The sequence below is a fragment of the Plasmodium gallinaceum genome (assembly GCF_900005855.1).
Source record: "Plasmodium gallinaceum strain 8A genome assembly, contig: PGAL8A_v1_65, whole genome shotgun sequence".
In the NCBI taxonomy this organism is placed as follows: Eukaryota; Apicomplexa; class Aconoidasida; order Haemosporida; family Plasmodiidae; genus Plasmodium; species Plasmodium gallinaceum.
Window position 1 is genome coordinate 305,073 of NW_021628225.1, and position 18,700 is coordinate 323,772.

Below are 18,700 nucleotides of genomic sequence, written 5' to 3' on the forward strand. Positions count from 1 at the left end.
TTTTTTTTTTTTTTTTTTTTTTTTTTTGTTTAATATTTATACGTAAAATTTACTCCATATAGTTGCATAATAAAAAATGAACCAAAAATGAATAAAAAGAAAAAATTTAAAATATATAATAATCTATAAATTGGTAAAATTGACAAAATAACATTAAGTTTTATATTATTTATATTTATATAGAGCAAAATAATGACATTTATAATTAAAGTTATTAAAATTCCACAAAAAAAGTAAATAACTCCTTTATATTTTCCAATATTTTCAATTTTATTCTTAACATAAATTTTAAAATTTACTAAATCTAATTTTTCATAATCTTCTCCTCCTTTTTTTTGTATAGATAAATATGTTAATTTTATTTTTTCCTAAAAGAAAAAAAAATAAAAAATAAAAAATACAATATAAAATTATTCATAAATAAATATAGTAAAATTCATTTCCATGTAGATTATATTCTTTTTCTTTTATACATTAAAATTTTCTTCTTTACTAATTTGATGTAAACTGTTATAATATTTTTGATATAAATTTAAAGCTGTAGATGACTTTTCCTTTTTATTTTTTTTTTTCAAAATTTTGTAGACAGACAGAATATTGATATTTAAATAATTATTTAAAACATCAAAAAGATTGTATATATTTAAACAATTTGTTTTTAATATTTCTATATCTTTTTGATTTATTTTATCATTGTTCAAAAAATTTTTTATTTCATTTAACTTTTTATTTAAATAGCTAAATTCCTGTTCATAATGCTCCTTAACAATATTAATGTAGTTTTCTAAAAGATAAAAAAATAAATAGGAATAATCAATTTCTTCACATTCTAAATTATTTCCTTTTTTCTTTTCTTTTGAGTTAACATTATTATAATCTGAACTACTCATATTACATATTTCTTTTATTTCATCATTGTTTTTATCTATTTGATCATATATACTTTTTATTTCTGAATTGTATTCTTTTTTTATAATTTTTTTTAAAAATTTATAATCTATATACTTTTTCTCCCATGACTTTATTTTGAGAAGTTTCAATTTATCAGCATATTTCATTTCAAAAAAAAAAAAAAAAAAAAAAAAGTTCAAAAAAAGGTATCTATAAAAATATTAGTAATTTTTTATATTTTATTTATATAATTATTATGACAATCAAAGATTATAAATGTCATAATATATTTTAATTCATTACGAATATACTATATATATATAGGAATAATAAAGTATCAAATATTTCAAGCATACAATAAATGAAAATAAGAAATATATATATAATAAAAAAATATGGAAAAAAAAAAAAAAAAACAAACAAACAAACAAATAAATATTCGAAAAAAAGAATATAAAATAAAATAAAGTAAGAATATAACAATAAGAAAGATTTAAGATAAAAAAAAAAAAAAAAATAAAAATAAAAACATTAATAAATGAAAAAAAATGAATTGATTAAAAGAGAGTACAAAAGAAAATTAGAAAAGTCATAATAAAATTAAGAAATTATTCATTTAAAAAAAAAAAAAAAAAAGTGTAAAATTATTTTATCCCCACTTCTGAAATATCTAAAGGATTTTTATGAAGTTTATATATTTAATATATATGCTTAAAAAAAATTTATTTTTTATATTATATTTTTAACGAGTGTGAATATTTTAGAAAATTGTAAATATTATTTTTTCTCTTTTTTTCATATATATAAATTCATTAAAAGAAAAAAGATAACAAATAAATGAAAAAACAATATCAGAGTAATTTTAAAATTTATATAAAATATAATAAATTTCATTATTTGCAAAATAAAATAAAATGTGAACATTTCTCTTCATCTAACAAAAAGTTATATATGTATAATGAAAAAAAATATTTCATTAGATGTGAAAATAGAAATTATAATGTGAATTTTGTACATAAAAATAATGTAAATTTACCAAAGATATATGACTTTATTAGGTCTCAAAAAAAATATAGAAAAAATGTCCCTGTTTTTACAAACAATAATTATAATTTAAACAATTTAGAAAATGTAAAAGATAATTTGAAAATGATACAAAAATATAATTACTGCGTTAATATGAATAGTAAAAGAAAAAAAAAAGGAGATTGTGCTAATAACATTAAAGAAATAATTAAATCCAATATAAAAAGTTATATAATTTTATCAAGATTACATATACCAGACGGAGTTTATTTATTATTTTATTCTGCTCTATATGGTTATTTTTTAACTTATAATGTTGATAATCTACTTATAAATAATGAACTCAATATAAAGGAAATTAATGAAATATTTAAAAATATAGGACTTTTTTTATTTGGTAGTATTAATAGCAGAATTGTTGGTTGTATTATTAACGATTTTTTTGATAAAAATTTTGATAGATATGTTGAAAGAACAAAAAATAGACCATTAGCAAATAATACAATAAGTACAAAAAAAGCTTTAGCATATTTTTGTATACATGGATCTCTAGCACTTTTAACGTTATTTCAATTTAATTATCAAACGATATGTATTGGTTTGTTTTCAACATTTTTTATTACAACATATCCATTATTAAAAAGAATAACATATTATGCTCAAATTTATTTATCCTTTACTTTTAATTTAGGGTTTTTAATTGCATCTAGTGTTAATTTAGATGTTATTAGTAATATTATTCCGCTTTTTATAAGCTTTTTACCACTAAGCTTATTAACAATCATATATGATACAATTTATGCTCATCAAGATAAAAAAGACGATTTAAAGTTAAATTTGAAGTCATTAGCTATTAAGTGGGATCAAAAAACTTTAAAAAACTCTAAGTTTTTAGCTTTCAACATGCTATACTTATTTTATTTAACTGGATATCTATTTAACATCCATTATACATATTATATTTTGTCTACATTTAATATATTGTATTTATATTATAATTTAAATCAATCTTCTTTAAATGATAAAGAAAAATGCATGAAATTTTTTAAAAAAAGTAAACATATTTTGCTTCTAATTGCTTTTTCAGCATTATTTGCTAAATCTTGCGAATTATGGGAAAAGGGAAAAAATAAAAAAATAAATAATAAAGAAACACAAAATGAGGTAAAAAAAACAGACCTATAATTTCTCAAATCTTATGAAAAATATATGGTATCTTTGAAAATTATTTAAATTTTAAATTTGTATATAGTTCAAAAATAAAATAAAAAAAATGAGCAGAAATTCTAAGAAAAATATTTTTAAACTAATATTTTTTACTTTAATTAAAAAAAAAAATTTTTAAAAACAATATTTTTCTTTATTTTTAAATAATATAATAATGTTATTTTTATTTACATAAGTTTATTAATTTTATGTAAATTTATTCCTTATAATTTTATTTTAAAAATTCTTTTAAAATTTGTTATATATTATCTATTAACATATTGATTGTATGGATTTAAAAAATAAAATTATTATAATATTATGTTACTTGAAAAAAAATTAATAAAATTTGATTTTTAAATGTTAAAAAAAAAAAAATAATAAAATATTACATTAGGAAGTATTTAAAAAAAGAAAAAAAAAAAACATAATTTTATATGTCTATATATATAAAGTTCATTGTAATTAAATACTAGAAAAAAAAATAATTAAAACAAAAACAAAAAAGAAAAAGAATAGAAAGAAAAAAAAAAAAAAAAAAAAAAAAAAAAAAAAAAGTTAATTAAATATAGTATAAATAATAAAGATTTTTTTCATGTTTAAAATATCATACCCAAAACATTATAAAATATGACTAATATAATAATAAAAAGGAGAATAAATTTTAAATACCTGGAGGAATAAATTTCACAGGTTTATTATATCTATCATTGATATCTAAAAAAAAAAAAATTAAGATAATATAATGAATTTATATATATACAATTATTATTTCAAATATAATTACCTAAAGATGCTATTTTTCCAGTTATTAAATTCAAATTATTCATGTTACTATAAAATAAAGAAATAATAAACAATGAATAAAAAAATAAATATTTTTTTTTTGTGATTAGATATTTTTTCTCATTTACTTTTCTGACGCATATGTAGGAATGGTGCTGTTTTTTAAATTTGCTTTTAATTTAGTAAAGAGATCTTTATCTAATAAATTCGTATCTATTGGTAAATTTACTCCTATATTAAAAAATATTAAATTATATATATATAATATATATATTATATAAATATCTAAATATTATTTCATTTATTTTTCTTTTTTTATTATTTTAAATTATATTATTATACTTGATAAACCGTTAGGTGTCCCTAAATTACCTATTTTAGTAGCATACTGATCTAAACTTTTGTTTGTTATTTCTTTATTTAATCTTAGATTAACTAAAATATAAATATAAATATAAATATATATATAAATATATACTTATTTATTTATATTTTTTTTTAAATGATATATAATATATTCTTTTCATATATATTATTATATTATCATAAAAAAAAAAAAAAATTTTGTTTTTAATATATTGTAACCTTCTCTGGATATATTTAATTCTTTAATTATCTCTTCATTTTTTCTTTTCAAATTATCAACCTCTCTTTTTAAATTTTCTTCGGAAGAACACTTTTCATTTAATTTTATTTGAAGATTTTTTAGATCATTTTGTAACTTATTAATTTCATTAATACTTTGTGAAGTTGTTTTTTCTATATTTACATGCTCTAATGTTTTAGTTTTTAATTTATCCTTCATTTTCTTTAATTGATTTTGTAATTTTGTTATTATATCATTTCCTTTATTTATTTCATCAATAGCAATATTTATTTCTTTTTCTAATTTTGCATTTCTTTCTTTATGCTTTTTAAGTTCTGATTCTAGTGTACTATTATTTATTTTTATATTTTCATAACTAGAATTATTGGATATATTACTTTCACATTCCTTTTCATACTTACTTTTTAAATTATTAAATTCTATTGTAAATGTATTTTTATATTTTTCTAATTCATTTTTTTCATTTTCAATATTTTCTTTTTCTTTTACAAGTTTTAAAAAGTTTATATTTTTTTCTTCTAATTCATTTTTCATTGTTTTAACTTTACTATTTAAATTGAAAATTTGTTTCTCATTATTTTCATTTAATTCATTTAAATCTTTGAATTTATTTTTAAAATTTTCTAAATCCTTTTTCAATTCATCATTTTCTATGGTAAATTTTTCTTCCTTTTTCTCAATAATTCTCTGATGTTCTTCTTTTAAATTATTTATTTCATTTAAATGTTTTTCTCTTAAATTATTTATATCATTATCTAATGCATTACTAAAATCATTTTTTAAAGTTTTCATTGCATTCTCTAATTTTTCAATAGTATTTTCTAAATTTTTTATTTCCATATTATTTTTATTATTATTAATAATTTCCTCATTCAATTTTTTAATAATTTCATAATTGTATTCTTTAATATATTTTAAATTGTTACATAAATATTTTATAACATTTTCATTATCAGCTTTTTTCAAAACTAAAGAAAGATGAGTTAATTCTTTGAACTGATTTATTTCCACAAGGTTTAGTATAGCATTTTCTACAGGTTTGCTTTTTTCATTTTTGTAATAATTGTAATTATTCAATTTATTATAAGTGCTTTCATTTTCTCCATTTAAACTTAAATTATTATTTTGATTATCTGTTTTATTCTCAAATATTAAAACAGCATTTAATCTTTGATCATCTATGTCTTCATATTGTTCACATTCAAGAACGCACTCTTCTAACAAATCTATAAACTTAAATGGAAATAAATTAAAATTTATAACTAGTTTTTGTTCTCTTTTTATTTTTTCATAATTTTCTTCAAACAGATCTAGATAATAAAAAAATGATTCATTTTTATCATCTGATAATTCTAATCGCATATACTGTTTTCCTGACGTACTTTTTAACGTATTAATTTTGACAACTAAAAAATTAGTATAATCATTATCTCTCTCATTCTTTAAATGAAATTTTATTTTTTTACAATAAATTAATCCATTTTTATCATACTTGTTATAAATAAAACTCATATCTATATTGTTATATAATTTTAGTGAATTATTCATTTTATCTGTATTGATAATATCAGATGAAGTCTTATGTTTTGTATTATTAATTAAATCATAAGTTTTGTTATTAGATATATTATCCATATGACTATTATTTTTATTTTCATAATTATTTTTTCCTTGATTTACAGGAGAATTATTATCTATATTGTTTAAATTAGATATATATATTGAGTTATCATTTGACATATTTACAAAATGGTTAATTTTATCATTTTTATTTATATATTCACAATTATTACCATTCGAATAAGAATAATCACTAAAATTATGTAATGTATTCATATTTACTTGACTTTTTATATTATTAATGTTTTTGTATTTTTCATTATAATAATTTTCTAATGACTCTTCATTTAATTGACTATTTAATTTATTGTTAAAATGGCTTTCAACATTATTATTCAAATTTAAACTAATATTTGAATTTTTTAAATGTGCTGTTTGATTATTTTTTAGCATATCATAAAACTTTTTTCGTTTATTTAATTCTTCATCACTTATATTCATAATCTTGAAATTATATACATTTATATAAGTATATATTAAATTATTTTTATTATTATTATTATTTTTATTATTTTTTTTTTTTTTTTTAAAGGAAATAATTGTAATTAAAATAATAAATGGATGAGTATTTTTTTTAAATAATATTTATACAATGAATATTAAAAAATTAATTTTATGTATTCTCTAATAAGAAAAGAGAAAAAAAAAAAAAAGATATATGTAAACTTTAAAAATAAATATATTTATATATGTGCAAATATAAAATGAAATTATTTCTTCAAAATTCAAATTTATTATATCTTCTTTAAAGAATTTTATTATTTGCCTTTATATATAATTTTTTTTAGAAATTACATGATTAAAAGAAATTCATTTTAATTTTGTGCAAATGTATTTATAATGTTTCTATTTATATGTAATTTGTATCATAACTTAAAAAATACATAAATATATATATATATATATAAACTTTATAAGTTTTATATAATCTTATTAAGCATATTTTAAAAGAAAAAGTAAAAATAACCAAATTAAAACATGCGTATGCATTAAAATTGAACTTAAAAAAAGATATTTTTTTTTTTAACTTTTGATTATACAATTATTTTTTTCATTATTAAAATGAAGTATAAATAAGTTTTATATAAAAAATATAATTAATATATTATTTATATATATCAAAACTTTTATAATGCACTTAAGTAAACGAGGTATTTTAAATTTTAAAATTTTTAATTTTTTATTTTGCATTATTTCATTTGTCTAAATATTAAAACTCTATCCTCATCTTATACAATTATAAATTGAATTAATTATAAAATAAATAAAAATTGTTTTATTTTTATATCAATTTAAAATTTTAAATTATCTTTATTCCTTTTTTTTAAAAAAAAAAAAAAAATTATGAAAGTATTATAATTTTATATAACGAATATAATTTACTAAAAACGATATGTGTGTATTATATTTTTTGTTCTCACTATTTCTCTAATATTTCATTATTAAAATAAAAAAAAAAATATATATATATTAAAACTTCTTAGGAATAAATATGAAAACTATTTTTTTTTTATAAATAATATTTTCTTTAGTAAATTAAGATATGAATATTTTTTTTCTTTTTTCTTTACGAATAAAATTGTCTGATTAAATTCTCGTAATTATGAAATTTGTAAACCAATAAAATACTTGCACAAAATTGAAAAATATTTATTCTTCAATTAGGCTAGAATAAAAAAAAAAAAAAAAAAAAAATACTTTTAGGTCTTGTGCACATGCACATGTGTGCGTACAATAATTAAAATAACAAAAAGGTTACACATTTACACTTTCACTTTATTCTATTTTTTCTTATTTTATTTTATTTATTTTTTTTTTTTTAATTATATTATCTTTTTATTAAATAAAACCTTGTAATAATTACATTTTTTGTTTCATTTTAATTTTTTTTTTTTTTTTTTTTTTTTGTATTAAGAAAATGAAATAAAGTATTTCACAAAAATGTAATAATGATTTAAGAAATGATTGAGTTATAATTATTTTTTTTTTTCTTATTCTAATTTGTTAATTGTTTGTTCTATATTATATATATATTTTTTTCTTTTTTTTTTGTAATTTTTTTTTATGTATCCTTTCTCATTTCCATTTGCTTTGTTAATCCCTTTTTCTCTGTCTTTACATTTTCTCTTATTATTTTTTTCTTTTTTTTTTTTTTTTTTTTTTTTTCCTTTTCTTTTCCTTTGTATTCTTTAGTTTTCTTTTTTTTTGTTAATATTTTTTTTTCTCTTTTTTTATGTTCTCATAATTTTTTTTTGTTTCGTGGATACAAAATTTTGTATGCAACCTGATTTTATTATTTAGATTTTTTTTTCTTTGTCCATTTTTCTAAATAAATAAAATTATGAACATAACATGTAATTTTTTGTTATTTTTATTTGTTCATTTGGCTTTTTTTTAAATGAATAAAGCTGGAAATATTAGATAATACTAATATTTTCATAAATAATATGCATGTATACTTAAAAATACATTTAGAGAGTGTTTTTATGACTTTTCTTTGTATACTTTTTTTAAAAATATAACATAAAAACATAAATACAACTAATTTTAATTAAATAAATAAACATCCTTTTTCACTAAAAAAAGTCATAATATTAAAATAACTTTAAATATATTTTTTTTTTTTAGACTACATAAATGTAACTTTGCAACAATTAGAAAAAAATTAATTTTTTTTTTGTTTTTAGCATAAATCTATTTTTTTTTCTTTTTTTGTATATTTACATACTTGCATTTTCATATTTATATATTTTTTCTTTTTCATAATAATGTAAGATATGGCTAAAAATTTGAAAGCAATTTTTCATATTTTAAAATATTTTTTTTAGAACAATTATTAAGAACAAAAATTTATACATTTTGTTTTAAGAATTAATAAAAAATTATAATATATATATATATATAGTGTTTATGCATTTCTTATTTATTATAGGTATAAAAATAAGAAAGCATTCTACGATAATATTTTTTTTGTTTTATATATATATATATATATATATATATATATATATATATATATATACTATATTCTTTTATTTTCATGTGTATTAGAATATGCATATATAAGAGAAAAAAAAAAAAAATTAATTTTTATTATTATGAACGAAACTTTATTTTTTACATTATAAAACAATTTTGTTTAAAAATAAAATAATAATACTAATTTGAAATAAAGTATCTCATTGTTTATTTCTTTTCCTATTTTTGTAATTGAAAAACTTAATTTGTTAAATTATTGAGAAATATATCAACATTTCACCTTTATAGATTAGTACTACAATTTTTTTTTTGTATGCTAATATTATTTTAAAATTATACCTAATAATAATAATACTAAAAGAATATATGCATTTTATATATATTTAAAATGCATAAAAAATTTTTTTTTGTAATATGAATTAATAATAAAAATGCATATATGAAATTTATATGCATTTTAATTTTAAATATATTCCATATATATATATATATATTGAATTATATAAGTAATAACAAAAAATTATAAAAGTTAAAAAAAAACAAAAAAAAAATATAAATAATATTTGTAGAAAGTGAATATTTGTGGCTATGTTTTTAGAACAAGAATCAAATCAAGATATTAAAAATAATCAGTACGGAATTCCCTATGAACAATGTTACATTACGAGTTGTTTCAATAATTATGAACATCAAAATAAGGAACAAAATGATTATGAGCATAAGTGTAAAATGAAATATGATAAAATTATAGGAAATGGAGCAAATTATAATCCAAAAAATACTCTTCATGATAAAAACAATAAAAAATCAATAGTGAAAAAATACTATAAAAAAAGTGAGTATAACATAAATAACAAAAACGATAATTATAGCTTTTCTAGTATTACCTATTCTAATAGAAAAAATTTAAATAAGAGTTTGAAAAATTCTTTTGAATCAAATAAGAATAACAAAGATGTAAATATGGACAATAATTCTTATATATGTAATTACGAAGATAAAATAAATAATAGTGAAATTAATGATAATAAAAATACTGACAATAATTCATCAAACTACTGTTACAGAATTAAGGAAGGTTCTAAGAATAGTGATGTTAATAATATTACAGAAAATGACAAAATAATTAAAAATAATATGATAGATGAAGGGGAAAATAAAAATTTCAATGTATTAAAAGATAATTTACTGTCTAATAATAGTGATGCTAATTTTCAAAATACAAGAGATATGAATGAAAATAAAAATATATTGAATTCTAAATTTTTATATATTAACACAAATTATGATAATGAATATAACAATGAAAAAATTAGAAAAATTGTATTTTCAGAAAACAACAAAAATAAAACAATAAATACTTTAAATAACGATTCATGTGATTATTATAAATCTAAAAATTTAAATGCAGTAGAACCAAATAGTTATTCAGATAAAAATTTTGAAAAAAACAGCATCCAAAAATCTGTAGATTCATTATATCTAAATTCATATGAAACGACTAAAAATAAAATTGAATATAATAAAGGGAAAAAAAATGTTGAAAAATTAAGTAATAATGTTAATTTAAATCAAAATTTAGATAATGATATTTATTCCAATGATAAATCTTCATTAAAACTAGAAAAAGAAAATGAATTATTATTCAAATCACATTCAGGCATTTCTTCAAACATATTCTTAAAGGAACAAGATAAAATAAATATATACTTAAAAAATAAGTGTAATGATAATTATAAATATAGTAAGAAAGTAGCTCCTCTTGAAAAAACGAGTTTTGAGAACATTGGTAGAAAAAAAAATTATAAAAATATAATTTATAATCAAATATTTAATGAAAATGAAGAGAAAATAAACTGTGTAAAAAAAAATTCTCTCATCAAGATACATAATAATTATAATTCAAATAACAAAGCTGTACATATTACTAATAAATTAAATTATAAGTCCTACAAAAATGACCTAACAAAAATAAAAAGTAAATGTAAAGATAATAAAATTTACAACATCAATAATAATACAAAAATAAATGAACCCAATGAGACAAACTTTATGAAGTTCATCTCAAATGAGGACAATAACTTCTCTGCCGATGTAATAAATTTGGATACTGTAAACATTTCTCTCAATTTAAAAAAGAAGCAGAAAAAAACTAAAAATGATCATGTAACTAATAATATTGCTAATTCAAAAATGTACTTAAATGACGTTTTTTCTTCTAATAATACCAAATCAACTAATAAAAAAAAAAGAAGCAATAAAAATTTTAGTTTAAATTTATGTAATGCATGTTTAAATATTGATGATGAAATTTATATAAAACAAATTAAGGAAATTATTGGTAGAGAAATAAATTTATCAGAAGAAGATCCTTTAATTGTTTCAGAATTAAAAAAATGTAATATTTATAATTCATGTATTTTTAACAATTTAAAAAATGCTGGTAATTTTCGTAAAGGAGGATTGACATGGGCGGTCTATTTTAATAATAATAAAGACAACAATGATTATAAAAATGAAATAGATAGTGATATATTAAATTATAAATCAAATTATAAAAATAGCATCAATACAAGATATTCAAAGGAAATGATAATAAATTATGATCAGTTATATAAGGAAAAACAAACTTTAGATGTAAGTGTTAGCACTAATGGAAATGAATCTAAATACATAGATTTAATAAATCAGAATATTTTTTATAATGATAAATATATTATAGAACCAATCATTGAAAACACCTGGCTAAAAAAAGTTTTATTAATAATTAAAAAAGAATCATTAGATTTAGATTCCTTCTTTTTCAAGTTAAAATATTATTTTTATAAATCAGTTTTATTTTTATATCAAGAAGGAATTAAATCTTACTTAGGAGATATAGCTAACCAAATGAAAATTTATATTAATTATAACTTTTGGTCAGCATCTGAAATTGCATATATTTTATGCCAATTAACAAATTTATGCAATATACAAATTGAGGTGAGAGTAAAAGGAGAAGTTGGTTGTGTTATTTATTTAAATGAGGAACCAAAAGATTTTCAAGGCTTTGTTGATAGTCATGATTTAAATGATACTTTTAGTAAAAAAGATTGGCTACTATTACATGAATTTGCTATAAAAATGATGCAATATAAAAAAGAGAATAACGAAGAAATCAAAAAAGAAAGTAACTGTAAAAATATTAAAAATGATCAAAAAGATAATTTTTCTAATATACAAGAAGAAGAAAATATAGAAATGGGAAGAAATTCTGTAGAAAATAAGTCTTTAGATGGATATTTACAAGATGAAAACACATCATTAGAATATAAAGATTCAAATTCTTTAAATAATCAAACATGTTCCATTGCATGCATATATAAAAAGAATCATATAAAAAATTTAGAACAAATGGAAAGAAAAAACGCCCTTAATAATAGTAATAATATAAAAAATATAACGAATGAAAAAATAGAAGATTTCTTAAAATGTTCAAACAGTGATAATAAAATGGTATTGAATAATTCTCCTAATACTAATGAATGTATTTTTTGTTCTCCTTCTAACAAAAAATTAAAGTCATATATGTTCAATGGAGGAAGATATGCATTTGCGGCAAAATTAAAGCAAGAAATTAAACATTTTAAGTCTAAAAGATTAGGAGATATTATACATTTAGTTCAATTAGCTATACATAAAGGAATTTTTGTATATTCTCAAAGAATTTTATTACCAGTTTCCGCTTGTGAAAAAAGTGCTGATGATCTTTATCCCAAAATTAAAAATTTTAACTATGAAATATGTGAAACATTAGGAGAAGTTTTACGCATTATTTCTTTATTAGTGGATCATAAACAAAATGGGTTAGTTTTAGCACAACTAAAGCAGCAGTTTATTCTTCAATTTAAAAAAGAACTAAATAGCATGCATTTTGGATATAAAAAATTACAAAATTTGTTATTATCAGAACCTTTTAATAAATACTACAAATTATACATACCTAATTGCAATTTACATAGAACTCATATTCAACATAAAAAGTATAAAACACCTGAAAATTGTAGAATTTTTAAAAAGGAAAATGTAAATTTAAAAACTGATTTAGAATTTATTAGCAATCATGAATTTTATAATGAATATGATTCCAACTCTGATGATGATGATGATGATGATGACGATGATGACGATGACGATGAAAATGACAATGATAGTAGTTATGAAGAAGATAACACTGATATAAAGGATAATAAAGAGGAAGAACAACAAAAAGAAGAAATTAAGGGAGAGAAAAAAGAAAAGAATGACGAAAAAGAAAAAATTCAACAAGAACAAAATAAAGAAAAAACTGATATAGACAAAGAAATTATTGAAACATTTGATTTAGATGGTAATGAAAATGAAGAGAATAAATTTTGTGCATCTGATAAAAGTTCTAATGGGAAGAATAAAAATAATGAAGGGATTGATATAGTCGATAAACAAAAAAAAAACTGTTACAATAATATTAGTAAACCAACAATACATAAGTGCGATGAAATAATTAATAATAAAATCTACAAAAAAGAAAAAACTGACATGTGCATGCAAAATGAAGAATCATTAAATGATTTAACTAAAAATAATGTTAATAATGAGAAAAATCACAATTTTCTAAAGAATGATAAAATTAAGAATTTTGAAGATGGTAATAATGTGTTGAATAGTTCTAATTTAAATGAAGAAAATACTATAGAATATGAAAAGGAAGAAAATAAAATATTATTATATACTCAAACTAAAGAAGAGAACATCAAAATTGTAGAGAAAAAAAAAGAGGTTTGTTATGAAAATAACAACTATGAAAGTGGCAGAAAATGTATTGAAAACAAGAAAGAATTAAGTGAAAATAATAATGGGAATCACAATAATGCATTTAATAGGATAAATAAAAATTGTATTTCTGTCGAAAATGAAAATTCAAATAAAAGCGATAAAGAGAAAATAGAAAAAAATTTGAAAAATGTTTTAAATAATAACAATAATAAAAATATAATTAATAGTAACAAAAATAAGAAATTATCTACAGAAAAGAAAAAAATGAATAAAAAAATTGAATTATGTTATAAAAATATAAATAGTTTACCACTTTTTATACAAAAAAGCGTAAAAGCAATTTTTGAAAATAATAAAGAATACGTATTTGAAATAAATGATATGGAAGATTCTTCTAATATAATAGGTGATAATAAAGATACTGACTATAGTAATGATATTTATCTAACTATATTTTCTAAAATAAAGGATAAAAAAAAAGAGGAAAATAAAGAAAAAAATGAAAAATTAGAAGAAAACAAACATATAAAAGATGTAGTCGTTGAAGAAAATAATAATATAATAGAAAAAAAAAAAGAGGAATCTAAAATAGTCGAAAATAAGAAAATTAATATTATTAACTCTTTATATCACATAGATTTTGAAACAAAAAATAAAAATGTACAAAAATTTAATGAAATAAAAAAGATTTTTACTAATGCTGATAAAAATAATTTAGTTGATAATGAGAATAAAGATGATGAGACCAACTATAATATTTGGAATTTCCATTTTAAAAAGTATCATTCCATCGATGATGATAAAAAAAATAATAATATATCATCAAATAACGCAACTATTTCACCAATTCTAAATATATATTCTCTAATAAAAAAATTTAAGACGAAGAAGAATAATTATGGTTCTTTTTTCAATGAAAATAATGAAACTAATAATAATGAGAGTAATAAAAATATAAATGACATTTACCATTTAGATTTTAATAAAAATAATAATAATAAAGATGTAAATTATAATTCAAATTTAGATAAAATGATGACTGGCAAATCATCAATAAACCAGATGGAATCTTCTAATGTATTCGAGAATTACACATTAGATTTGATAAATGCAAAAAATATAAAAGTAAATAATAAAAATAAAATTAATAATTTCGAAAAGATTAAAATTCAAAATTTCGATTGTAAAATAAATACTGTAAAAAAAGGAAACTTAAACAAAAATAATTTAAAATTTAAAAGAGGAAAACAAAATTTTTGTGATTATTTAAATGACACAGATAATTATTTTCTCTTAACCAATTCTACTATAGAAAATTTAAATAAAGAAAAAAGTATAAGTAATCATATTAATGATAAAAAAATTAATTCTTCAGATCAAGTAAAAAGTAAATTATTATATGATATCAGTATCAATGACGCTAAGTTATATAATTATAATGAATCAGACAATTTAATAGGGACATATTTTAAGGAAAACAGCAATGAGATAAAAATTAAAAATGATGAGAATCTTAATATAATTAAAAATAAAAAGGATATTAACGAAAAAAAAGAACTATTTAATAATAATAATAATAGTAATAATAATAATAATAATAATAATAATAATAATAATAATAATAATAATAATAATAATAATAATAATAATAATTCTACCACTTCTGGTAATAATAAAATTAATAAGATAAGTAATAATAGTAATAATAATTCTACCACTTCTAGTAATAATAATGTTATAAATGAAAATATCAATTTTGATAATGATACTAAAATAAGTACAAATAAAAATATCTCCAACATAATAAAAATTATAAATGGAGAAATAATAAATAATTTAAATGATACAAAAGAAAGGAATAATTTATATTTTTCGAAAAATAATTGTAGTAATAATAAAATTAACGATAACAACTTATGTGATATAAATAATGTAAATAATGAAAAAGAATTATATTGTAAAAATTTATCAATAGATAATACAAAGAAACAAAATAATTTTTACATAGAGGGGAAGAATAATATTATAAGAGAAAATGAATATACTATTTTAAAAAAATATAATAATAAATTTGAAAAATTAGAAAATTTAAAAAAAACGAACGATAATAATGACTTTGTTGGTAGTTCAGAAAATAATAATAATAATAGTAGTAATATTATAAACATAAATGAATATAATACTAATGATATAGATAAAAAAGATAACATTAACGATAATAATTGTATTATTACTAGTAATAATATAAATTATATTGATAATAAAGGTGATGATGATAATGTAGATAATAATATTTTCACAGATGATATAATTTATTTTTCATCAAATTATAATAACAGGAATAAAAAAAATTATAATAACTCAATTAATGAAATTGAAAAAAAAAATATAAATTTTAATAAGTCAAAATTTGAAGAGAATACTAAAATGATCAATAAAATGTTACATATAAATAAAATTACAAATGAAAAAAACAATAATAACGAAGAAGATTTTCACATCGACTATTCTACTGTTAAAAATAATTTAAATTTTAATTCTTCAATCAAAAGAAATTGTAATGATTTATTTCAAATAGAAAATACAAAAGAGAACAATCATTTTATCAACGAAGAATTAAAGGAAAAAAATATAGTTAATAATTCATCATTTGTAAAAAACTATTTAAAAAATAATAAATTAGATAATATCAATTATAGTACTTTTTATAATAATTCTAAGAAAATGTTAGTCCATAGAGATAATATTCCTTATAATTTTCAGAATATCATTAAAACAGTAGATAAACAGACAGACAAAAAATATAATCTAATAAATTATTTTTGTGATACGAATAATGCTAGCAATATAAATAATAATCATACAAATAATGTGAATTATGTTGATATAAATGATAATAATGAAAAGAACTATATTAGCAGGGATGATAGTTTTAATAGAAAATACAATGATAAAGAGAATATTTATATTGATAATGAAGGAGATTATATAAATAACAAGGATTATTTTTACTTTAACAATGATAATAATTATACAAACATAGACGAAAATTTTTACAGAAATAATAATGAAGTTAACTATATAAATAACAATGAAAATTTATATTTTAATAACTATAATTATAAAAATAATGACGATAAATTTTATAATAATGTAGATGAAAGCAATTGTAATAATAAGGAAGTTTATAATATTACTGATAATGCAAATAATAATATTGAAACAAAAGATATTAATAATTATAACTATGTTAAAAATTTTAGTTACCAAAAATACAATATAAATTCTATTTGTAGCAAGAATAATTACAATAAACGTAGAAGTAACAATAACAATAGTAATAATATTAATAATAATGACAATATAAGTATTAGAACTAATAATTATGATAACAATAATAATAATAATAATGATAGTAATAGTAACAATAATGATAGTAGTAATAATATCAATAGTAATATTAATAATATTAATTATAAAGACAGTAATTATGGTTATCAAAATAATAAAAATTTTATATATATAGAAAAAGAGAATAATAATATAAATGATGAAAAACATATATACAATGAAAATAGTTTATATGAAAATGAAAATTTAAAAATTAATGATAAGGGTGTAAATAAAATTTATTGCAATCAAATAAATAAAAGCACAATAATAAATAGTAATAAATTAAAGAGTAACAATATGAATACAGATCTCTTCAACAAAGATAGTTACAATTCGTGTAATAATATAATAAGTTTTAAAAATTTAAATAATTATGAATATGATGAAAATGATAAGTTAAAAATAAAGCACAATACTAATGAAAAAAATTCATCAAATTATTTAATTGAATTAAATGATTTTTCAAATACAAATGAAGAATCTAAAATATATCGTAAAAATAAAAATACAAAAAAATGTTATACCTTAAATAATAACGAAAACTTTAAAAAAATAAATGCTAGAAATAATTATCAAGAATATTTAGATTATTCATATAAAAATGATAATATAAAAAATGGAAATATTGACTTAATAGAATATAAAAATGATCAAACCAATAGCTCCTTTTTTTTACAAGAAAGTATAAATGATATAGTTATTCCTAAAAGTACAAATATAAATAAACATAATTATATAGAAAAGGAATTAAACATGCAATATAAAAAAAATAATTTCCTATATGGATCCTTAGAAGAAGAATTTAGATTGAATGAACAAAACAATTTTATTGAGAATAATTATTTATTGGATAAATATAAAAGTAATAAAAAAAATATGTTATTTAATAAGAGCGTTTTATTAAATAATTGTAGTACTATTAAAAAAAACATTTCAAATAATAATGTATTTTTATTAGATCAACATAATAAAATTAGAAAAAATAATTTTACAGAATGCAATAATTTAGATATACTTCAAAATAATAATATAATAAATGAAAAAAAGCATAATAATAAAAAATATTATAATATGGAAAATTACCATTATATTCCAAATAAAACAGGAAATTATAATAAAATATGTAAAATAAAAAATGTTTTTTCAGAAAGCTTTGATAATAAATACTTCAAAAATGATACAAAAAAAATGTTTGATATGAATATGAACCTATCTGAAAGCAAAAATATCAATGATGTACACTTTTTAAATGATACAAAAAAATATTCTTTATTAATAAAAAAAAAAAAAAATATACATACAGACAATCATTTTTTAGAGGATAATAATAATATAAAAAATAAAATATCCTTTAGTAAAATTAGAAATAATTATTTTAAAAGTAAAAATATTATATAA

The 18,700-nt window shown here is 17.2% G+C and overlaps 4 protein-coding genes across 4 annotated transcripts in view; 2 read left to right on the forward strand and 2 right to left on the reverse strand.

The window, feature by feature from the left end:
- The window catches only part of PGAL8A_00135900 (G-protein associated signal transduction protein, putative), a gene marked incomplete at both ends in the record, with an annotated part of 4,441 nt that extends 3,383 nt beyond the window's left edge, over positions 1–1,058 (reverse strand). Inside the window, 2 exons of the mRNA XM_028674891.1 lie at positions 43–368; positions 474–1,058. Coding sequence (XP_028526476.1) covers positions 43–368; positions 474–1,058 — 911 coding nt within the window. The remainder of the gene's footprint in view (positions 1–42; positions 369–473) is intronic.
- Positions 1,059–1,728: 670 nt separating this feature from the next.
- PGAL8A_00136000 (para-hydroxybenzoate--polyprenyltransferase, putative) lies at positions 1,729–3,102 on the forward strand (the record flags this gene model as incomplete). Its single annotated transcript, XM_028674892.1, has 1 exon — positions 1,729–3,102. One exon carries the CDS (start codon positions 1,729–1,731, stop codon positions 3,100–3,102), a length of 1,374 nt encoding a protein of 457 aa, XP_028526477.1.
- A 685-nt stretch (positions 3,103–3,787) lies between these two features.
- SAS6 (spindle assembly abnormal protein 6, putative) lies at positions 3,788–6,577 on the reverse strand (the record flags this gene model as incomplete). Its single annotated transcript, XM_028674893.1, has 5 exons — positions 3,788–3,840; positions 3,911–3,957; positions 4,038–4,140; positions 4,252–4,344; positions 4,495–6,577. 5 exons carry the CDS (start codon positions 6,575–6,577, stop codon positions 3,788–3,790), a joined length of 2,379 nt encoding a protein of 792 aa, XP_028526478.1.
- Positions 6,578–9,703: 3,126 nt separating this feature from the next.
- PGAL8A_00136200 (conserved Plasmodium protein, unknown function) lies at positions 9,704–18,700 on the forward strand (the record flags this gene model as incomplete). The annotated part of the gene is made up of 1 exon (XM_028674894.1): positions 9,704–18,700. One exon carries the CDS (start codon positions 9,704–9,706, stop codon positions 18,698–18,700), a length of 8,997 nt encoding a protein of 2,998 aa, XP_028526479.1.